The 24,365-nt window shown below is 34.0% G+C and overlaps 2 protein-coding genes across 3 annotated transcripts; both read left to right on the top strand.

Annotated features, from left to right (window-relative positions):
• Positions 1-925: 925 nt before the first annotated feature.
• Positions 926-24,118, top strand: LOC123675673 (voltage-dependent calcium channel subunit alpha-2/delta-3-like). 2 transcript variants are annotated; one of them, XM_045611123.1, is made up of 26 exons: positions 926-1,105; positions 1,349-1,430; positions 1,482-1,586; positions 1,674-1,811; positions 2,348-2,530; positions 2,744-2,897; positions 4,531-4,662; positions 5,472-5,731; positions 6,806-6,935; positions 6,984-7,163; positions 7,488-7,765; positions 7,824-7,907; positions 7,997-8,053; positions 13,479-13,559; positions 13,621-13,695; positions 13,767-13,946; positions 15,375-15,583; positions 15,636-15,745; positions 16,578-16,671; positions 18,551-18,664; positions 18,719-18,831; positions 18,893-19,032; positions 19,091-19,339; positions 21,860-22,212; positions 22,331-22,532; positions 22,805-24,118. In XM_045611123.1, the coding sequence occupies exons 1-26, from the start codon at positions 933-935 to the stop codon at positions 22,910-22,912; spliced, it is 3,984 nt and encodes a 1,327-aa protein (XP_045467079.1). In that variant the 5' UTR covers positions 926-932; the 3' UTR covers positions 22,913-24,118. The 2 variants fall into 2 exon arrangements, with proteins under 2 accessions (XP_045467079.1, XP_045467080.1); XM_045611124.1 differs by lacking the exon at positions 7,997-8,053.
• On the top strand, positions 10,503-11,988 carry LOC123675671 (endoplasmic reticulum lectin 1-like). The gene has a single exon (XM_045611121.1). The coding sequence runs from the start codon at positions 10,602-10,604 to the stop codon at positions 11,910-11,912; it is 1,311 nt and encodes a 436-aa protein (XP_045467077.1). The 5' UTR covers positions 10,503-10,601; the 3' UTR covers positions 11,913-11,988.
• Positions 24,119-24,365: the final 247 nt, after the last annotated feature.

Here is a 24,365-nt window from a genome sequence, read left to right as displayed (position 1 = left end):
TTCATTCTTATGGACTATAATGCCAGACTCCATCGTACGCGCATCGTTCAGGAATACCTTAAAGAGTTTGAAGTCTCTGGAATGGCCAGCAAGAAGTCCAGATCTCAATCCGATTTAGCAGGTTTAGGACAACCTCAATAGAAGGCTGAGAAGTTCAGAAAATCATCCAGCTACTCTTGATGACTTAGGAATCCAACTCAGAGAAATCTGGGAAGGATTAGATCAGAACATTTTAAGATCACTCATTTTGAGTATGAACCGACGTTGCCGAGCTGTAATTAACGCAAGGGGTGGTAATACCAAGTATTAAATCACTTATCAGCATTCCAGTATTTTGAAAATTGTTTATTTTTCTCCTTTCACATAAGATTCGGTGAAATCCTGAATTTTTCTTCCATTCAATGTGTCTTGTTTCGTTCAAAACCTTCCCGAAAGAACATAAAAAATAAGTTATAAAGTCAATGTAGAGTTAACTTTCATTAAAATTGAGATTTTCAGAATGTGCGTTAATTTTTTTGCGCAGTGTAAATTCGATATGTATTTTATTTAGTCATTCCAAATACACCAAATTTCTTATTTTACTTGTTTGGATCTAATACATACTTGAATCAACTTTAATGCTTCAAGAATATCACGTTTCTTGATTTGTGAATAGATTTTTTCCGTGTTCTCTATGAATAGTTAGTTTCAAATGGGAAATAAGAAAGTACTAAAACAAAAACTTCAACCATTTTTTTCAAAACATAATAACAAATTCCAATCGTATTATTTTTCTAAGAAGTGTATTCCGCAATTATAGCGTTTTTCAATCATATTTGAAGAAGAAATTTCCACGCAAGTTTGAATTATTGTCGGAGCAAGACGCCACAGAACGAAAATGATGGAAAAGCGACATGCGCCGTTGAAATCTTCTATATCGATTTGACCCATTAATGCGGTATATTCTTCGTTACTACAGAACTATCTGGACCATTCATGTATTCTCGAAAATAATGTTATTATGCGAGAAAGCAGAAGTTGTTTTTTTGTGGTTGTTGATTCCTACTATTGTGTTTGCCCAGGAGGAAAACAGGGAGAGAAAGCAACATCCCGAACTAACAAAATTGTAAGGAAATACAATCAAAATAATATTTTTTTTTATTTTGTTTGCTGCAAAAGAACTGGATTTATTGATGATATGTTGTTAAATAAACTGTAATATTTGATGAATTATTTCAAATCTTGACTTGAATCGAATTATAGATACTAAATATAGTTGAAACCTTTAAGATAAACAACATGGTTTGTTACCTGACTTTTGGAACTTGATGAATATTTAGGGCTGAAAATAATTCTCTGAATTTTTCAGAGTGAGGAATTGGGCTCAGAAACTAGGCGGTGAGCTATGGCATTTTGGGGAATTGGTAACGAGAAGAACCATGGTGATAGATGTAAGCAAAATATTTCATGTTGATAAAACATTAATGAAAACAAAATTTCAGAGTTTCAAAGATACAACAATAGTAAGAGAGGATGGCGAGGCCTTACTCAAAGATATTCATGAAAGAATAAGTCACATGATGAAGCTAAAAGTGGAAGCTGTGAAGGTAAGGAATTTCCAACATTTGGTAATTAATTCATTTGTATAAAGAGTTAACTTAAAATAACGTTTTTGTGATTTTCCGTTTTTATAGAGAATAATGGATATAGCTGAGCAAGCTGCGAAAGCTCAAAAAGAAGACGATATAGATGAAGATTTTCAGTTCTACAATACCAAAAATTTGACCAACTCTGCGCCAAATTATACTGTGAATGATGAGGAAGATCTACAGGTGAGTGATGTAAATCTAAAAAACGCAATTAGAAATTATACAGAAGAGCTTTTAAGTTCCCTGGCTTTAGTTGAATAAGAATAAATATTTTATGCAACTCAATTTCACTCCAATAATTCGTTTTCTCTTAAATTTTGAGAGCTCTTCTCATGATATTTGGTATAAAATTGGGATTCCATAACGCACTGATTTTACTAGCTCAAAAAAAAAATTATGTTATAAGTGTATTATGAAGATATGAATTTTTTCAATTCTAGTTTTCATTTCGTTAGGGCAGATCCCGGGTAGGAAGCCCATCTCTGGATAATTTAAATATTTTAATTTTTTTTTCTTCAAAAGTTGTTGGTTGAAAGATAATTAACAAAAGTGTGAAATTTCCTTATAATAAATATATGGAATCTTTAGATCTGATAAATTATTGGAAAAAAAAACTATCCATTCTCCATGCTAAAAAATAAAAATTTAGATTTAGAAAATAACCGTCAACCATTTGTATTATTTCAAATGATTTCCTACATGTTATCTGTTTTTTTCAGGAAAGGGATACCCCTAAACTCCAAGAATTGAAATATAATGATCCCTTAATATCTTCATATAATTTCGATGAAAGATATAGATCGATGGTTCAACAAGGAGAGACAGATTTCCAACAAGATGATGAACCCAGTGAAGAAGGAGACAGTTTTAAAGAGGATCTTGAAGGCACTGAAGAGATAGAGGTATAAAATATATGGATATGAGCTTTGGAGTGAAAATGAAATATCTTTTAGTTGAAAAAATTTTCTTCTCTGTAATGGAGGTTTTGTTTTTTTAATGCTTCAAATATCGATTCAGTTATACATTATTTCATATACAGTCATTAAAAAAACTAAAACTTTTCATGTTCGACATTTGCAATGATAGATATGGCTTAATGAAATATTTCCTTTCAGATAACTGATGGTTCAGAAAAAGACCCACAAGCAAGTCAAACTCCTATAAAAGATAAAACACGTTTGCCATTTTATCCAAACAGGAGATTTTACAACATACCTGTCAATACTAACTTCAGTGCAGTTCATGTGCCAAGTAATGTTTATGAAAGATGTGAGTATAAACATACTTTAAATTTTGTTGTGAAATTTCATCTGATATAACTAAATTAGTTCTGATTATTACAAGGTCGTAGACCTTTTTTTCTTGGGGGGGTATATATCGAAAAAAAAAATTTTGACGACATTGTTTACTCATATCCATAATGTGAGAAAAAGAGGTTTGATAACGAAGTTGGAACTAAATTACTCGAAATAAATTTTTTTATTACAAATTCGATTGTTCTCACCTTATACTGGATGTTCCTAAATTGGAGTTACGAAGAAAAATGAGAGATTCCTCGGATAATTTTAAAAATAAAATGTCCCATAAACAGGAGCCCGGAAATGCTTTGTTTTCGAGGTACAGGGTGTTTCTGGTAGTCCTACTTTTTTGTGATGCTTAATCAGTTTATCGAATCTTTAGTAATATTCGCTACACAGTTGGTAAATAAGTACTAAAACTTATAATTAATTTATTTATCGAAGCTACTCAACTGGATCTTTATAATTTTCTTCTTTTCTTTGCGAGGTTTCTTAAATTTTGTATTTCGAATATCTTTGGGGGTATTTACCCCCAGTACCCCCCATTTCTACGCGCTTGGATTATTATCGCAAATATACTAACACTGAAAGATATGTCTCTGTCTCATCGATTTTATTGATTATAGATTTATATTGTTCTATTCCTCAATTCCACGTATCAGTCATACAAATTCTTATTATCTCTCTAGTTTCACTACTACACAAAGATTTTTTCAGACGGTCATGGAGCAGGATTTGTGGAACTTTGGATAATTGTTGGATAGCTCCAGGAATATCTTGATTTTAAATCGTATTTCGCTGAGACCATTATTAATGTTGTATTGCCTTCATGCAATCGGAGAATTATGATCGATTTGTAATCATTAAGACTGCTTAACTTAATGCTTAGTGGTCTTTAAGCGTTATTTTGTATTGGCTTGAGAGGGAACACAACCACTTGGCTGATTTGAGAAATTTCTTCTTGAAAATTACCAATTTGTATGTGATTTTCACATAATTTCCTTGTACAATAATCTACATGGAAGAAAGTGAATATTTTTAATTTGTGAATGATTAAAACCATTTGAGTAACTTTTGGTTTTTCGCTAAAAAAATTTTGTTATGTACTTTGTTCAAAACAATGATATATTTTTAAAATATTCTTGAAAAAACCTACCAAATATCATTACAAAAGAGGTAAAACTATAATTTCGTGAAAATCGTCGTACAGTGCTGCCCTCTACTTATTTGCTTCTATAGAAGAAAGGAGATGAAGTGAATGTACAACTTCGTACACCGTACAAAGTTTGGTCATCGCAGAAGCTCCAGAGGGGAAATGAATGAGTACCAAACTTTGACTGATACGTGAAAAATCACGTGGTGGTAATCCCTCTTAAGCATTTCCATAAAATTAACAAGAGAGAATAGATCCAAGTCATGTTGCGCCAGGTTAGCCAAACACAATCAAACCTAACCCAATCCGAAATAAAAAAAATACAGACATTTTGTCCAAACAACAATTGCGCAAAAATTAATATTCGTGTCTAACTCAACTAACAACCCATAAACTTTCGAACAGAAATGGATGAAATTATGTGCCCTAATTTTCACCTCATTATTTTTAGCGAAAGATGTGCTCACCGGCATTATTTGGTCTGAGGAGTTAGACAAAACATTCAGGAATAATTATAAATTGGATCCAACCCTCTCCTGGCAGTATTTTGGTAGTTCATCCGGATTCATGAGGCAGTTTCCAGGTATGTAAAATAAAGGCTTTCTCTGGTTGACTTTTTGTGAAATTCGACAAGTTAAACACATTTAGAGTTTGTATTAATATATTTACAAAACAATTGATACTACGCAGTATTCACATCTTATTGCGGTTCTTTATTTTGTCTTTAAATTATTTTATAAAACCTAGTCGAATTTCACATCTTCTATCATTGTTGAATAGCGTCTTACCGTCTTAAGGTACGGTTTCCTCGGACAGTCTCCGTCGACCGCCGCGTTTCAAGGACTTTATCTAACCAATCGCAATTCTAGGAAACGTGTAGCAGGGCGGAGCTATGCGATTGCTAGAATTTCGATTGGTTAGATGCAGCCGTCCAAACACGGCGGTAGACATAGACTGTCCGAGGAAACCGCACCTTAACTGTATCCTCGACTTCCAACGATTTTATTGTCCTTTCAGAAAGGATCTTTTTTAACTTGATTTTTTCTGTTATCTTTACGATACCAGGAATAGTACCAACAAAAATGGCTCAGTTCGAATAGGAACTGAGCGATTTTATATTTCTCAGATATGCTTTTTATTTAAAAGGACCATAATTCTTTGCCGAAACTTTTCTACGATCTGCCATTAAAACATGTGACTAAATTGTCTGGAGTACCGGAAATTGATTCGTTTGTAAATCAATTAGCACTAATGACACCTTCGACTCTTAAGGAGGAGAAATTTCAAAATGACGACATATTATGCACATAATTTTCCTACATATAATACTAGTACCATCTCATCTGCATTTTCGGAATTAAGTTGAAGTTGCATTTGTGTTTGTTTTTTCAGCCATGCAATGGCACGAGGAACCTCTAGATCTTTACGATTGCCGCACACGTTCTTGGTTTATCGAAGGGGCTTCTTCGCCAAAAGACGTGATAATCCTGGTTGACAGATCGGGATCTATGACAGGAGTACGGAGGGAAATAGCCAAACATGTGGTTCACAACATTTTGGACACCCTTGGCAATAACGACTACGTAAACATATTCACCTTCAGCAATACGACAGATCCTCTGATCGATTGTTTCGATAACATATTAGTTCAGGTGAGCTTGAAATAATTGGACTAATTGGATTAACGTCGAGTATGAATTCATCAAAAGCGAATGTACAACTCAATATCCTGAAATGTATTTCAAATGTTTGTTCTAACACAACGTTGGAATCATGCTCGTGTCATGAACGGGTTGGTCAGAGAATGTTGACCAACGTTCACTTATCTCCGGTTGAGATGTTCTTTCAACCCCTGGAAGAGCGGCTTTCCAGAGGTCTCGGAGAATGAATAATTATGTATCTTTTCAGAGATGTAATGTGTGAGTCCGGCCCGTCGCTTCAATGGACAGGTCTTTTTAGTTGACTTTCTTTCTCTAGGGACAGGATTGGTTTACTGGGTCGATAAAAGTCGTTTAAAATTTTAAAATTGAATATTATAAAGAGAAAAGAAAAATATCTGAAATAACAATATCTACGAAATTGATATATATTTGACTCAACGGCCAAAACTTTATGATTGAAAAAAATGTCTTGAATAATCTATTATTCAAACAAAAGAAACAAAATAACCAACTTTGAACTTGGGAGAATTAGGACTATTCAAATAAACTTATCTTCATCGAAAAAGTATTCAAAATCATCAAAACAAAATAAAATCAAATAGCCAAAAGATTGTTAACTTGCCCTTATCCCGTGGTGCTAGGTGAGTAATTAGGCCCTGCCTAAACCTAGTTTTAATTTCTTCAAACTTTTCACTCGAAACGTGTAATTCCTCTTTAATAACTCCACTCTCGATTCGCGCACTCCGAGCTAATCTAATTTATACCAAAAAAATTCTATAACTTTATCAAAAAAAAAAAAAAAATCCCGTTTTTTCTGTTTCTGATATTATAGATTTCTAGAAGCCCCTGGTCCTTATTTGGTGGATTCAAACCCGGGACTCTTATAAGATACCGAGCAGAAGAACATTCATTCATAATCATCATCTGTAATTGCGGTTGATAGTTTTAACGTTCTTTTGGGCTAGTTAGACTTACATAGGATGAACTTCCATTATTTATTTACTATAATAACTATCCAACATTAACTTTCATTTCCATAATCGAATGAGAATAAATTTGTTGCAGGCAAATATGGCAAATGTACGTCTGCTGGCAGAAAGTATGACCAACTTCAAAACCGAACAGATTGCCAATTTTTCATTGGCCTTGATTACAGCTTTCGAGATTTTGAAAGACTATAGAGAGAGTAAACAAGGTAAATTAAGTAACTGAAATCATAGTTTCTTCAAGTTAGTTTTTGTAGGTGCTGGATGTAATCAAGCTATAATGTTAGTAACAGACGGTGTCCAAAATAACTATACTGATATATTCGAGCAATATAACTGGATCAAACCTTTCGTCAATGTTAGAATTTTCACCTATTTGATTGGCAGAGAAGTTTCGAACGTGAAGGAAGTTAAATGGATGGCTTGTGCTAATCAAGGTAATGTTGAAATAACTACTTCATTGAAATTTGGGGACTTTTCAGTATCAATTTACGTGTTTTTGCTATGTACTCAAAGCTCGACGAAAATTGCGTCTTTGCTGTATCTTCTTGCATCTTGGCTTTTTTTGACTTTTTCTGCAAATAACCAAAAAATTTTGAAACAAGTAAGTCCATTCCACGTCTAATGAATATCTGACTAGGATATAGTTATGCTATATAACATAATGTCATTATTTTTCCATGCAGAATCTCCTGAAGTTTATCGCACTTATTTACTAACACCCTGTATACCGATACTTTTCTATATGTCCTTTATTTCAGGTTACTTTACACATCTCAGCACTTATGCAGAAGTGAGAGAAGAAGTTCTACAGTACATACCTGTGATGGCTCGGCCAATGGTTCTGAATCCAAACCACAAACCGAACCCTACTTGGACACCGATCTATGCCGATGTGACAGATCCAAAACTAACAAATTGGCTTTGGATTAATAGAGAGAGAAATAGACAGAGGGAGAGGTTCTTAGGATACCGTCCCAATAAAACACAAATATCTCCTGATGTTCTGGACAAGAAGTTTGTTCATCAACAGAAAAATGTAAGTCGAATATTATCTGAGGAATCTTCCATACCTATCTGCTAATGTAATTTTTCAGAAACAAGATAATTATGGTGATCTACAGGTCTACCACATGATGACTTCTGTTTCTTTGCCTGTGTACGATAAGAAGCAGCGTAAGGTAAGTCTTGAGTTACTCCGACACCAATCACCTTCTTCTCTGTCTGATATTCAATTTCTTCAAACATGTACATAGTGCCATTTCCACAGAATTTTACAGAAAAAGTGCGTATAAACGAAGCCGTTTGGATCGATGTTGTAAGAGAGGTAACAACGATGAGAGTGATATTCAATTTTTTGCGTCTTCTAGAAGCAGATTTAGCAGATGGAATTCGAAATTATTAAATGAAAATTATGAATTTCGAGTAAAGAATCAATAGTGTCAAGAAGATATGAGAAAGTTATATTGAATAGGTTTCTGGTCTCGATTCTTGAATACTTCTTATACAGGGTGTCTTGAAATAGGGTAGGGGGAGTTGGTTTGAGGGTTCAACTCCCCATTGCGATGGAATTGATTGAAAAATGTTCGAATTGTCATGAACGGGTTGGTCAGAGAATGTTGACCAACGTTCACTTATCTCCGGTTGAGATGTTCTTTCAACCCCTTGAAAAGCGGCTTTCCAGAGGTCTTGGAGAATGAATAATTATGTAAATTCCACAAAGATGTTATGTGTGAGTCCGGTCCGTCGTTTCAATTGACAGGTCTTTTTAGTTGACTTTCTTTCTCTAGGGACAGGATTAGTTTTCTGGATTAATAAAAGTCGATTAAAATTTTAAAATTGAATATAATAAAGAGAAAAGAAAAATATCCAAACTTACAATATCCACGAAAATGATATATATTTGACTCAACCGCCAAAACTTTATGATTAAGATAAAAATGTCTCAAATAATCTATTATTCAAACAAAAGAAACAAAATAACCAACTTTGAACTTGGGAGAATCGGGACTACTCAAATAAACTTCTCTTCATCGAAAAGTTTTCAAAAATCCTCAAAACAAAATAAAAATCAAATAGCCAAAATATTGTTAACTTGCCCTTATCCCGCGGTGCTAGGTGAGTAATTAGGCCCTGCCTAAACCTAGGTGTAATTTCTTCTAACTTTTCACTCGAAACATGTAATTCCTTTTTTATAACTCCACTCCTGATTCGCGCACTCCGAGCTAATCTAATTTATACCAAAACAAATTACACAACTTTATCAAAAAAAAAATCCCTGTTTTTCTATTTCTGACCTAACTCTTCCTTCCTCAGAGTCAAAACAATTCCTTTTCTCATATACCAATTTATCGTTCTATTTAACTTATCCTCATCAAATATTACTCTGATCTTGAAAAGAAATTGTTTTGCTCTAAGTTCGGTTTCTCGAGCGACGTTCGAATTCTCAACCCTTCTCAATAAGAGACCCTAAGCAATACTCATAATAAAACTGACTTCCTTCTTAAACTTCAACAAAATCGTAACCTCGTACTCATCCAAGACCGCCCCAACAATTGCCCAAGATACCATGCCAATTAGATCATTGGTTGGAAAATTTTTGTATCCTTCTTCAATTTTTCGTCAACAGACCCCACCTCAGGTTCAATTCAGATCAAATGAGATTTTCTGTAGTCTCAGCAAAAACCATACTTCGACTTTGCCTAACGAACTTTTTGCTGTGTCATCTGAGAACGAGCATGACGGTTTTTCGCATGTATCAAATTCAGATAAATCAAGATTTCCCCGTATCTAAATTATTTTTCTTATCCGTGAAAAATATATCGATTTCACCAACGCAGTGAGACGATAACTAAGAAAAGCAATAATTGAAAAATAAAACATCCTGCTTCTAAGATAAGATCAGTTTACACAAGTCGCGATCGCTCTTTTGAATTTAACGTATATTCTTTCTGAATAATAATCCCAATAATTTCAATAGTTTCAATTATTTCCGAATTTCCGATTTACTACAAAATCACAAGCAAAAGCAGGGTCTAATTCGAGCGTAGGTTTGAAAATGAAAATAGTGGTAGGGAATAACTGATGAAAACACGTTGATAACTCGGATCAATGAGCAAAAATGTGAAATTATAAAAAGAAAACTTTTTTACACAAGTATAATTCAAAAATCATTTGTCATATTCTATTATTACGAATATGGACAACTTTTCGTATTGAAATTATCTGTCGCCTATTATAATAAGTAAATAACATTCTGATTATAAAGACGAATGTTCTTTTAAAAATCCTAGCCAAAAAAAGGAAAAATTATAACATCTCATAATAATAATTGATTTTCCATGGAAAAAAGTAAAGCATATGAAAAATCAATAAAAAATGAAATTGATAGTTTTGTTTATAATAATCGACATCCTGTATAACTATATTTTGAAAAAGCTATTCAATATTTTATAATATGGTAACTAATCAAACGCTGACAGATGAGATATCTTTCAAATTTTTCTGGAGAATACGAAATCTATTTTTTGACATTCTTCCACAATATTTTATAGTCACTGCCACAATTTCGAATTCCATCATAGGATGCTAGATGTTTAGCTCAAAAAGTATACCTAAAGAAAATACAAAATTGACAATTATTTTTGTCATAAAGTAGAAGATTTAGATAAAATAGATGTGTTCACTGTGAATAGATATTATTAGGGACATCAAAATATTGGAATTCTATGACCTTACCTCAGAGTAATAAACATAATAACTATATTTATTACTCTATGGATTTAACCCATTCATGTATAAGTGTCAAATTATGTGAGCTATGTTTTCGTAGTCGAATAAGTTATTTTGGAATGTAAATCCATTAAATCATTCTTATGTTTAAATTCTGGTTACTCGTGCTCGTCATTGAAATCACCAATGCAATATTTATCGGAGAGTCTAATGTGTACGATATAAAATGGTCCGAAAATTTAAGGCATCCAATTAAAGATGAACTTGAAAAATTCAACATAACATCCTCTATGGGAGAGAAATACACGTGCGCCATAGCGAAGAATGATGAAATCACCCAGAAAGAAGCTCCTTACAAAGGTCCTCTTGCTGTAGAATTTATTGAGCACCTTTTCAACAAGGGAATCTGCTCCTATAGATTAGACCCTTATTGGACTTATGAACTCTGCCATGGAAAACACATTCGACAATATCATGAAATATTAGATGACTCTATGTTGATGCTACAACAGTATACGTTAGGCAGGATGGGTACAAAAGAACGAGAGATGGTGATCAGAAGAAAGAAAGAAGAGGAAAGGAGAAAAATGCAAAATTCAACTCATACAATTAAAACAAAGAGAGTGGACAACCGCGATCTACCTTTCGTTGAAATTGCAATGACTGAAGGGTCTGTTTGCGAACACAACAAAAGAAAATTGAGAAGGTCAAACGTTTATTACATTTGCGATATGAAAGGAAACCATGACATCCACACAGTGAAAGAAGTCACATCTTGCGTTTACGAAATAATAATATCAACCCCGCTCTTATGCGCTCATCCCAAATACAGACCGAAAAGAATCGCAGGAACCACTATAACTTGTTATGCGAAAGAAAAATCGCCAAAAGTACCGTACAATCTCGCAAAGATTTACTGGGAAAGAAAAAGGATCATTGAAAATGCAGCCAGAGGGGAAGGGAGAATGGAATTTATAACTTATGACAAAAATTCGAACGTCGATAATTTAGAAGTTGGTGATTTCTTGTCGGGTAAAAATTGTATCAGTGGTGGAACAGGAAACTGGAGATTCGAATTTTGCTACGGAAGGTACATAAACCAATACACGTACGGCATCTTAGGAATAAGAACCACCATATGTCTAGGCAAATTCAACCTGAACAAACATCTGGAATGGATAAGGAGTCGTCCATACAAACGGCCAAAACCTTTAGGCTATAGAACGTATATAACCCAATTTTATACAGACGGTTCTGTAAGTAACATCACCGGAAGACCTAGACAAACCGAAGTAAAGCTAAAGTGTATAGAGAACACTACCCATAAGGATGCCCTGGTGATGTACTTGCACGAAATAAACTTTGGGAAGTACCTGCTCGGTATCGAGTCTCCCATTTTATGTCAAGTAGTTCCTAAAGCCGACGAAGATGGGCTAGTTTTTTATAAGTCATGAATCTTCTCTAGAGTTGTTTTTTGGTTTATCCAATAGACATCAGTGTTTTTTTTTCAATAAAACGTAAACTACATAATTCTAAATTTTTTCAATCTGTTTATTTTGTCATGAGATGATTTTTTTAGTACATATATACCATTAGAATGTATATACATTCTTCTTATCGAAATTTCAAACGACATGAGCACTTGCTATTCTTTGGACTTCTTTAAGCGTCATGAATGGTCATTATGCAAATAATATCAACAGTATTTCAATTTGCATCTAGAATTATTATGCATTTCAGCAAAATTTGACATATTTACTTGTACGATTTACAAAACACTGGTGAGCTCATTAAGCTCTCAGTAAAATAACTATTTCTTCTACGAAATAAGTCGACTTGTGACTTGACTACAATTCTTTCTTGAATCATACAACAGGAAAATTATATCCGATACTTGTGATGTTATTAATTTTAAGATTGAGTTATAAAAGGTTTATTCTCCTTTTTTATACAAATTAACCACTCTGTAGTGTAGACTTTTTGGCGAGGTGTTCTCAAGCCAATTTTGAAGGTGCGCCTTCTCTGAGGAGGATTGTGGTTTTTATCCCGAAATCAAAGATGAAATCGTCAATAATCTCTGCAAAATACAACTTCCATCTTCATAGCGGAGCATGGTGACTCTGCCATAGAAGAGATTTATATCTCAAATGGTTCCGATCTTCCGATAGATGCGCATCCAACGATGCCATCTCTCGGGCAACCAAAAAGTCACTACATAATTGCTTGCAGTTCCCCAACAAATGATACTCACATCACATGATATATCATCGCGTTTTGATGATGAGATTCCACAGTATATTGAAATTTTTGGAAATTTTTGTTTGAGACGGTCGGGTCTATATCCGTTGCGGTGCTCTTCTTCCAAGTACTATGTAGCATGTTGTGCCATCTTACGGTCTTGCGTAGAATCACCACACAGTAAATGAATTAGAATGCTGTAATTCAAAAGAAATAAGAACACTGATCATTTTGAACAATTTTAAAACGAGCTTTAGGATGACAGTAATTGAAATATTGTTTGCCAATATAACTGAATTGTTGATGTCGTTCAAGAGCTTGGAATGCTCTTATATGAATCTTATCATCCAGTGTATACATACATCTATCTAGAGAAAGAGAATTTGAGTAATATTCTTGAGATTCAAACCTGAGAGGTAAAGTTAAACATGAATCTGTAATGAACTATTGATGTACACATCATACCACCAATGATAAAGAGAATAATTATTACTTAGTTAATAATTTTTGAAAATAAATTCTTTAGTAAAACATCCATTTCAATTCAAACATTCAAGAGAATTGTAACCAATTTTAGTTGTGTCCAAAGTAGTTTTTATAGCACATATTTAGAGAGCTAGACTTAGATTATAGAATATCAAATATGTATAACATAGATTGTTGTGAAAATTAATATTGAACCAATAAGTTCCTTAAAATGCCAATGTAGAGGCGAATAGTTATAGTAGTAGATGAGCAGATCCTAAGTAGAGGATTTCCATCAAAATATTTTTAATTTTCAGGAAAGAGTAGCAAACCTTTTGGGAGTTGCTGGTACAGATGTACCGATAGAATATATTCAAAGGCTGATGTTGCCTTATAGGGTGAGTAGGACCTTCAGATGATACCATGAAAAATATTGAAACAATTTACAAAATTTTTTAGTTGGGAGTGAACGGTTATGCTTTTATAGTAACAAATAATGGCTACATTTTGACTCATCCTGATCTGAGGCCGGTGGTAAGTAATTTTTTCCTTACCTTCTGCAGTTCTATTTTCATTTGTTATGATTAATCATTTTTTTTCTGCAGCATCAAGGTATTCTTAAACCGGCCTACAACAGAGTCGATCTAACAGAAGTTGAGCTTCTAGACGACGGTGATGCAGATCCTAGAACATGGTCTGAAGAATTGAAAGAATTCAGAAAAAGGGTAGTCATGCAAAGGAAGGGAAATAAAACCTTCAATGTTAAAACGCACCTAGACGATATGGTAAGCGAAGTGTTTTATACGGCTCACTAATAATCAAATACAAATATTTCATCAAGGGCGGATATAGGTATTTTTCATGGGGGGGGGAGGGGTGTCAGTAACAATTCAAAACCAATAATTTGCAATATTTGGGAAATACCAATTTGAAATTATTGCGTGAAATATTTTATGTGCACCACGTTGGGTAACTTTTTTTCAGGGTTTCGATATTCATGGGGGGGGGTAATTACCCCCATTACCCCCCCGTAAATCCGCCCTTGTATTTCATCAACACAACATATTTCAGTCCAATTCGTCAATTTGAACAACATATCGTTGACAAAATTCACATTCATATTTTTGTTGTATTATACCCTGGATTACCTTAAGTTGAGATTCACTGATATTCATTGATCCAATTCCTTCGAAAATTAAAAAATTTCAGTCTTTTCCGGAATCATTTGAATACCATATATGTAGGATCCAGTTATTGCTCCTTGTAAATAATTGGGATGGTCAACCGGATGATTGGAGACCTATTAGTTTTTTCTAGCGTCGGGGGCATGACAGTTTCAATGAATTTACAGGGAACGAATTGTTATTGTACATATAATGTAAAAAAGATGTGTTATTCTTCGAGGTGTCGATGATTTGTCAAGAGTTGTAAATCTTGAAGAGATGTATTGGGGGGTTGAGAAAGTTCGAAGACAACACGGTCGTACCAGATGTGTCACATCTGTGTATCAGGTTCTAGTCCTTCGAGAATATTCGATTTCCAGAAATCCGCGAAGATCTTTGTTAGCGGTACGGCAAAATTCTCATTGGACTAGGGGATGGTACTTTTCCTAAGGGTGTGGTCAAGCCGAAAGAAGGGAGGTCGATATTCAAGACAGGGTAAGTTCCAATCGTCAGAGAGCACAGTTCAAATTAAGCCGAAGACGGGTACAGTTAAAATTAAGCCGAAGACGGGAGTTTAACTTAAGTCGAAGACGAGTCAAGTTCGGTCGGTCAACTTAAGACGAAAAGATGGTTCGCGGACTAGATTAAGACGAGTCGCGAACAAATCAAAGACGAGACGACCGGAAACTTGAAGTACGACAAAGACGTGATAATCGAAGACGTTTCGAGTAATTAAAACTAGAGTTAAAGACGAAATTCAGTACCGTAGTGAGAAACTTGTAATTAGGACGTTATTAGGATCTTCTCAATGCTGAGTGTGTACTGTATAATTGTGGCTTTGTAAATAGATGTGAATAATTCGAAAGAGTTTAATTATTACAAATCCAACAAAGTCACGGAGAAAAAAACGAAAGGCCAGGTAATCGAATCATACCTCTAGACGATTGATTAACCAAGCCTACATATATCGATTTGAAAAGAAAGTGAAAAAAAAATTCTAAATTTTAGTTTCGGATTTATCTGACCAAACTGAAATACCTCAAATTTCAGAGGAGAATTATCGTCAACACAAGGCACTATTTCTACATGGGCCTTAATGACACCCCTTTCGGTTTGGTGATAGCACTGCCTGGTAAATATGGATTCAACAGGGTGCAACACCCTGTAGAAAATGACATTCACCGTATAAGGTCGAATGATAAGATAAAGAGACCGTTCACTCAGTTTTTCACAGGAAATTGGACTATACATCCTGATTGGTAGGATCTACGTAAAATCCTAGGATTACCTGTTGATTTTTTCTTTTTTCAGGCACTATTGCCGTTATTTAGATGACCATCATTACTTTGAAACTCCAGAGCAGGAGTTCTTACATTTTTTGGAGAAAATGGAGAGTCCTGGATGGAAGTGGACATCAGAATGTGAGCATATTTTTTTGATAAACAATCGAAATTAAGTATCAATAACGGTAAGAATGTTTTAACTGATTTAAGACAATTGTCTGAAAGTGGTAGTTTTCAAGCAAAAAACCACCACAATTCTGTGATAGTATGTATGCTGACACTGACCTTCATTTTGAAAATGGTCGACTGTTATCGTTCCCAAAAAATTTTTGAGAGTATTCCGGGTTTTGAAACTAACTAATAAAATTGCACTTTTGAACCGATGTTTTGATGTTATATGTCGCCCTCTTCAGGCTGATTTATAATCTTATTTGCAAGCACTGAAGAAAGTAGTACAAAATGAGACTCTCCAGCGTTATCAAGTTAGCATCGAAATATTATTGTTTCTTTTATCCAATTATTATCAATAATCGTAAGCAGAAAGTAACAACCTCAATGTGTTACTAAGAGGACTATAAGTTCTTTTTAGCACTTTATAGTTGGTTACAGCTGGGGAGATCTTACATTCCACCACTGAAGAAACTACAATATTTTGCACCTCATTGCTGTCAACTTAACATTCAAATATTTTTCTCTGCTAAATAATAATTACCAATACAAGAAAAAAGTAATACCTAATGGTTTTCCTCAATCCAGTAAGTCATATAAATCACACCAAAGGTAGTACAATATGGGGTTGCACGGTGTTGTCAAGTTGGAATATATATATAATATGTTTTACTCGTCTTTAACACCTACCGTCATCATTTGAGATTGAATTTGCCTACAATATTTCAATTGCCATTGGCTTTGTACTTATCGAAAGACGTCTTGATATAAAAACTATTTGAAAAATGTTTTTTTTTTGCAGGCGACCGTAAATTAATATGCAAGGTGGTTGCAGATGCTAAAATAACAGCGTGGTTTAGTCAAAATATAACGACTACAAGTAAAGAGGAAAATGGGTAAGTTAATATTAAAAATTCAATTCGTATGGAAAGAAAATTCTGAAAACTTTGAAGTCCTTAAATTCCATAGATATATTATAAAAAGGACTGCAATTTTTATCAGAACAAAAAATATCTTTAAATAAGTAATTTAATACATCTGCATTTTTCAAAAGACCCATAGCACTGTTGACGACACTGATATCAAGGTATAGTAATAAAGGTAGCTTTACAATTTTTCAGGTATTATCGAGTATTTCAAATAATCTTTGTATGAATTCTTGAATTAATTGTATTTGTACAATCATTTAGAAATATGGTTAGGTTCATCCGTCAGTAAATTATTAATTTAAGGTTTTTTAAATTGAACGATTAATGACCAGCATTTTCCGTGAGATAAGAGGATCGAAATGTTTTTCACATAAAATAAAAAAAAAAAAATTTTATTAATCTATTTCTATTATGCAGAGAGAGATTAGTTTCAGCTATAGTTAGAGTTTCTTAACTGAATGCCGACTCCTTTATTTTTAATTACATGCAAATAATAAATTTGAATATTTCGACTCAGCACATAAAAAAATATATTTTTCATTTGTCTTTATTCTAAACAATTCATAATAAAAATTCTCTGCCACTTAACTTTCTCGTCCTTCACTCTCAAAAAATCAGCCCTTCACTGTATGTTATTTTCAATCATGTAACATTAAACACGAAAATAACTTTACTCATGTACAACGCCTCTATAATGAAAAGTTTCTATGGGATATTCACTTTTCTAACCCGAGTACACAATTTCATCAAATACCAATTTTCGTAAAGATCAGACAAGTAGTATGAAGTCGGAATGGTCTGAAATGCCTTAAGTGAGTGAATATTTCAAAATCGGATATAATTTGTCATTCCAAAAGTGACCACAATGCTTCCTCAAACTTCGGTAGACTCGGGAGCAATTTTCTTTCCTTATTTTCTCCTTGCCTGTACCGAGACAATTCAAGAACTAACAGTTTGCTGAGAGAGAATACCACTACGTGACTGCTCTGTTCAAAACGAAATTAGAGATATTTCTTCCTAAAAATTACCGATTTTAATGAGGTTTTCACAGAATCCCTTTGAACAATAATTCACAATGTAGTATGTATTCCAATAATTCGGCTAGTTTTGCAAAATAATTGATGATATGGTAGCAGTGCTTAGTAGGGATAAAGTATTTTTGTAATATTCCTAACTGCTACTGATAATTCGATGGTTCCGACAGCACGAGAATGTCATGTGGCTGTGTTCCCTCTTAATATTTATTAACGTTAGTAAAAATTTGGATTTTCAATGACTTCTTTCAACATTTATATTTCTTTTGATCTTTTTTTGGGATTTATAAATACCTAACATTAAACATCGATCGTTTAAAGTTGTATAAGTATCAAGAATGGTAAGGTTTGCTTGGCTACAATCGATCTTTTGTATTAGCATAAACCAGCAAACCATACCTACCATTCTCGAAATTGAATGGAGATTATTTTTGATATCAAATTGAATTAGTATCTTTCCATCAGGCAAATACCGAGTTAATAAAATGTTTACCATTCTTGAAACTTTTCATATATAATTATGTTTATATTTAATATTGAAATTATTCATCATAAGATTCTCAGAAGGATTAGTAGCTTGCAAGGAAATCAGGATCGAATTAATCTTATTTTTCCCTTCAGTACTGGAATAATTCTTCTTCAAGCTGCTTGGAATTTGAAAATAACTCTCTTTCAGATAATTAATTCATTCGAGTAGAAAGTCCCAAACAATGAGCTATTTCTGTTTTGAATTGAAAACGATTATTTTTCTTATTTTTAAAATAAATTTGTCTGTATAAATTTTGTGATGAATATTCTTTTTTTCCATGCAGACCGGAGTTTATAAAACGATTTGGTATCACTGTTGCTTTCTTAGCTACTCATAGTGGTTTGACTAGATGGCAAGACTTTCCACAAAACATCGATCTGAATACTAGTGAACCATCGTAAGCAATTTCCAAAACTTTCAGTATTTAAAATTAACATGTCTTCTTCTTCAGAAACTTCCATTTGGTTCACAATAAAGCTATAGACGAGGTATGGTACAGGAGAGCTGTTGAAAGACATTACGTCGATCCAAGAGGCTTTATATATTCTGTACCCTTTGAAATAGGTAGACCAACATTTGAAAAAAAATTTATGGAGTTTCACAATCTATAAAAATAATTTTTTAGGCCACGAAAGTAATGTTCTTGTTACGGTCAGTCATGCCATTTTTCGTGATGATAGCAACAAAAGGGCTCCAGCAGCAGTAGTTGGTTACCAGTTCTACCACTCCTCCTTATATTCGTTATTCAAGAACATCACCACAACTGTAAGATATAGTCAGTGTATTTTTCATCCGATAAAACAAAATATATGTTGAATTCCAGTGTGGGGATATGTCATGCACGAGAACCTGTGATTCCAAAGAGCTTCATTGTTTGATGGTAGATGACAATGGATACGTGATAGTGAGTAACAACGTTCAGGACACTGGGTTCTTCTTTGGTCAGATAAGGCCAGACATAATGAAAGAGTTGTTGAAAGAGAACATTTATAAAGTTACTAGGGTCTTCGACTACCAGGGTATTTGCCCAGAAGGCGAAGAAGTGGGAAATCCTGCTAGTAAACTCCTTACAGTAAGTAAAAAGAATATAGCTTCGAATGAGCACACGATAATAAGTTTAGTGACCGATGAAGAATTCGAGGTCAAAATTGATTCTACACGGCCGTCTGCTGGTAACTATCGAATGGAATGTGCTAGATACTTGAAATGTAAAATTACGAATTTTCATATATTATCAGAGTCTATCTGTCAGATTGAATAGTATAATGCACTTTGGAGTACAAGTTTTGGACGCTTGTATCTAGTTATAATAGTTGAGGGATTCTCTGTCTGAGGTGTGTTTCATCTTCCCTCTGAGTTTTGAGAGTGATTTCATCAACGAATTTCTTCAACGTTGGTAGGTTATCTTACAAAGGAGCTTGGCATTGCAAACAAACCAGGGCGCATTGAAAGCTCCCAAGGAGTTAATTTTGAAATGAATGACCTTGAATTCCGTTGCAGAGGGTGTGAAGGCCAAACACGTTGAAACGTAAGTTACAGGGGGACGAACGATAGTTTTGAACGAAATCAACACGAGGATGGACATGTGTGACGACAGAGGAGCAGAGACAATTTGGCAAGCACTATTTTACCCTTTCGGATGGCTTAGTCCAGATGATGGTTGAATGAAAGTTTCTTATCCAGGATGACTCTCAAGTAATTTACTTGGGATTCACAGGGGATATTCCTTCCGTCCATTGGGAAAGGCCTAAGAGTTTGACTTATCTCCGTGACATGAGAAAAATTTCTGGTTCCACTTTGATTATTTATTCATTATTATTTACTGCACCATTTTTCAAATTGCTTACGTCGCCGTCGTCTTGAAGGTATTTGGTTGACAAGATTTCGAACCATTGAGAAATCCCCGGACCTGATAACATCTGCAATAAAATGCTTGAGTTTGGTGAGATCGAATTAGAGAAAGCCCTAACTGGATTATTCCGAATAGTAATTTCAAGCAAAAGAATCGGAGGCCAGAGCTGAAACCTCTAGAACAAAGAGTCTGGAATTACAGAGATGAAATTTCTACATGCGAAAAAGGGAACAACACTACGCGACCAAATAAGGAGTTCTGTAATACGGGAAGAGCTAAAGATTCAAGGCATCGTTCAGATCGTACGATCAAGACGCCGACACTGGCAGCATCATATGGATATGATGGACGATGGTCGATAGGCTATGTGGACAAAGAGCGAAAAACCAAATTCAATTCTACCATCAAAAAGATGGTATGAGAGTTGGACATCTACATCTCAAAAGGCTGTATAAATGGGAAATGACAATACATTAGCCTTAAAATGAGGAGAAAGAAGAAGAAGAAGACCATTTTTCAGACGTCGGCGTCGTCTTGAAGGTATTTGGTTGATAAGTTTTCGAACCGTTAAGGTTTAACAGGCTTTTGATCCGGCCATGATAGCAGTGTCATCTGCGTATATGGCTAGAGAAGTTCGGTCAGACTTGGGGATGTGGGCTGTGTGAAGTGAATTGAAATACTTCGTTGACCGAGTCTTGAAGGCGAGTTGCCTGAAAAATGCAGAGCAAGTCAACCTTTATTCCTATTAGCATTCAGTAAATATAGAGTCAGAGTCAGAATTTTGTTTTTTCTGAACATACTCTAGCATGATTGCCTGTTGGATAATCCGTAGGGACAGATTTCTTTTGAATAGTGGAATTAGGCAACATTTAAGATAAAAAGTATTCGACTCTAAATAACCAGACTCTACTATGGGTACCAGGGCACTGTGGAGTTGAAGGAAATGAAAGAGCTGATGAACTTGCAAAATGCGCATCAAGGTTAACACCTGCTGGACCTGAGCCTTTCTGTGGGATAGGAAAAGACCAATATAAAGCTGCGGTCTAGCTATGGGAGTTGAACAGCAGGACAATCCACTGGACTTACACTCCTAGACTCGTTCAGGCAAAGAAATTCGTGAAGATTTCACCTACCTACGCCAAAAAGCTCCTGAAGCTGTCGCGAGCCGAGCTTCGAGTGATTGTGGGACTGCTGACGGGGCACTATCGGTACAAACATCATTTGTACCGTATGGGAAAGTCATCAGACGAGATTTGCAGGCTCTGAGGATCGGAAGCAGAAACAGCCGAACACTTGCTATGCAAGTGTCCGGAGCTGGCTGGCCTAAGAACCATTCACATGGGTAAGCCGGTCCTGGATACCAGAGAGGTAACGGCCAAGGCCCCTAAGGAGGTTGTCAGGTAGAGAACAAAAGATCTGCATGGTCGCAGTTCCCGGAAGGCTTACCGAACCAAAACGACCCCATTTCAAATAATAATGATAATAATAATAATCAGATTCTTTGGTATTTTTAATTTTGATTAATCTCCTTAGGTTTGTTAACTTCTGTGATTTCATTTTGAAACTAAGTTTAAGCTCTAGATTTGAGAACTAATTGTGTTTTGTGTAGACTGTAGACCTTGATAGTATGCTCTTACTGAATACTGAATTTCCAGGTTTATGATTGGTTTCTGAAGATCACCATTTAATTAGTTATCTGAGTCATATCATATCTGTTTATATATTTATGTGTTTTTCTAGCCCTTTGTACATTTATCGACAATCTTCCACTGGTTATTGACGACTGCAGCTTTTTTCATCAATCTAGCCGTGGGGGAAGAGTTTAATCCTTTGTTCTATCAAACTCCGGATCCACTGGATGATCGAATAGAGCAAGAGCAACTTTTTGTTGATGCTGATCCTCAAGAAGATATAGAAAACCATGATCAGCCTTACTTCAAGTTGAACGAAAAAGAGTTCATTGCTAGATATAGAATACAGAAGACTAAACCAGAGTCTTGTGACAACGAAATGTGGATATATAGTCTAGTACACTACACGGAAAGGAATATGTCCAACAGTGGTTACAACAAGACAATGACAGATTGTTCTAGGTGAGTACCTATATTCTCATTGAGAATATAGTCTGTATTCAGTTAAACAATTATTGAGAATAATAAATAGGTGGATCTACTTTTTTTATTGCACATAAAAAAAATATTCAAATTTCAGACCATTTATCGTGCAAAGGGTATCTGGCAGCAACATGATCCTACTGGTAATCAATAACCTGTGTAGAGCTAATCATGATGAAACCATCCCTTGGCCTGAACCCATTCAATACAATTATAATATGAGTGCAACTTGTTACAAAGTGTTGTACAACAACCTTCCAAGGCGTCACTATATGAGCTGCATCAATAGGAATATCAACGTGAGTATCAATTGCCAAATGGCAAGACGTGATGATTTTTAGAATTCTTCTTCAGTCTAATTGATATGTCAATTTTAAATATAAATTCGAGATAATCAATGACCAAAGGTTAACCTACATGGTTTTCTAATAAGAGGTTTGATTTTGATATTGAAAAAAACGAGTATATTTCAACATTCATTGGATGTTTATTTAATTGTTTTGATTATTCTTTTTTCTATTTAATTATTTATTTATTTAATTATTTATTTTTTCACATGTATGTGTTTCAGGAAAGTGAAATAAAGCTCTGTGGACATGGGACCAACCTTAAATTTTCTATTGGATTAGTGTTGCTTCTATTAACAGCACTACAACTAAATCTGGAGCATCTTCAGTAGAATTATTGAACATTTCGTTTTAGATAATTTTCAAAATCTGTGATATACCCTTATTAACTCATATATTACAATTTCTGTTGGGATATATTTACACTTTATTGTTGATTGTTGACGTCTTATAGGGTGTATGGCGCTTAGAGATGTGTCCGTATTAAATTTTGTATATAAGATTAAGAATTTCTGAAAGTAATGTGAAAAGATGGTGGAAGAGTTTATGATTGAAGTTTTAATTCAATTTTGATTTAAAAATAATCACATTAATTTCGTTATTATTTTTTCAATTGTCATTTACCAGTTATCAGGTAAAACGCATATCCATTTATCAATTCTCTTTTTGATCACAATCCTGAATTTGTCCCTGTTTCCTTGCAATTCTTCAGCCAAAGTAAGAATGCTCAATATTAAAATTTTCAAAAGATTATATGCGTTTTTCTGAATTATAGGTGGGTTTCAAAAGTTCTTTCAACGTATATTTTCCAATGTACATGTACAATATATTCCTTGTTGCTATTCGAGATTATTACTCGTATGCTGAGTAATGTATAGAAAACAATTTTAACTCAGAAAGTTGCATTACCAGTAGCTTCAGAAGATAAATATCCATTTTCAAATAACTAATTTTGAAACTGAACTGAAGAATGGATATATGATACAGGGTGTTCCACCACCCTTATAGATAATTTTCGATTGGTTTTCAGTTCAATATTTGAAATTATAAAAAGTTTGTAATCCAAATTGTTATATTTTTATGTAATTTATTTTCGAAAGAATACTTGAATATATCATATAAGTATTCCAAATTTTGGATGTTTCTTACTGCTGGACATATTATTACTTATCTGAAATGCCCAGAATTTCATACAAATTTCCGTCCTTTGTTGACATTCCAAGAAAAGTGGAACTTTTTCTTTCGATATTTGTATTTTACGAATCATATTGTTATATTTCATTTAGATTTCTGCAAATGAAAAAAAATTCGTCAAAATAAACTATTCTATAATAGTATTTTTTTGATGCTTTGTAGTTTATAAATTTTATTGAATTTTTATACAAATTGAAAATGCAGATATTGTTAGTTAAGTTTGAATTATCATAATTAAAACAGAAAATAAGTGATGATCAAGTACTTACTTTTAGTTGGCTACCTCAATACTAAATAATTTAAGCATTACTGATTGTACTTACTCTCAAATTGCGGTTTTAAAACATATCTACTAAAAATTGAATCTTATTATATTTTTGTGTTTCAATCAGTACCTACACCTTCACTAAGAACCTTCCTAATCACTTATAGTTTATAATAATGATTACAATAGGAATCAAAGTTCTTAATCATTATTTCTAATCTCGAAGACCCCAATTAATTATTTATTATAATTTAGTACAATACAATTACCATTCCTCTGTACGCTAACTAGAGCTTTCGCAAACTTAGTAGCCATTTGGATTAGCT

Source organism: Harmonia axyridis, chromosome 3 (genome assembly GCF_914767665.1).
Source record: "Harmonia axyridis chromosome 3, icHarAxyr1.1, whole genome shotgun sequence".
NCBI classification, from domain to species: domain Eukaryota; kingdom Metazoa; phylum Arthropoda; class Insecta; order Coleoptera; family Coccinellidae; genus Harmonia; species Harmonia axyridis.
This window is presented reverse-complemented; position numbering and strand designations above follow the sequence as displayed.

Bases quoted from the DNA above. Each gene is read 5' to 3' on its own strand.
- LOC123675673 (XM_045611123.1), top strand. From the start codon at position 933: ATGCGGTATATTCTTCGTTACTACAGAACTATCTGGACCATTCATGTA. The intron at 1,587-1,673 runs GTAAGGAATTTC...CCGTTTTTATAG, and splicing joins TAAAAGTGGAAGCTGTGAAG to AGAATAATGGATATAGCTGA. The intron at 22,213-22,330 runs GTGAGTACCTAT...TTCAAATTTCAG, and splicing joins ACAATGACAGATTGTTCTAG to ACCATTTATCGTGCAAAGGG.
- LOC123675671 (XM_045611121.1), top strand. From the start codon at position 10,602: ATGTTTAAATTCTGGTTACTCGTGCTCGTCATTGAAATCACCAATGCA.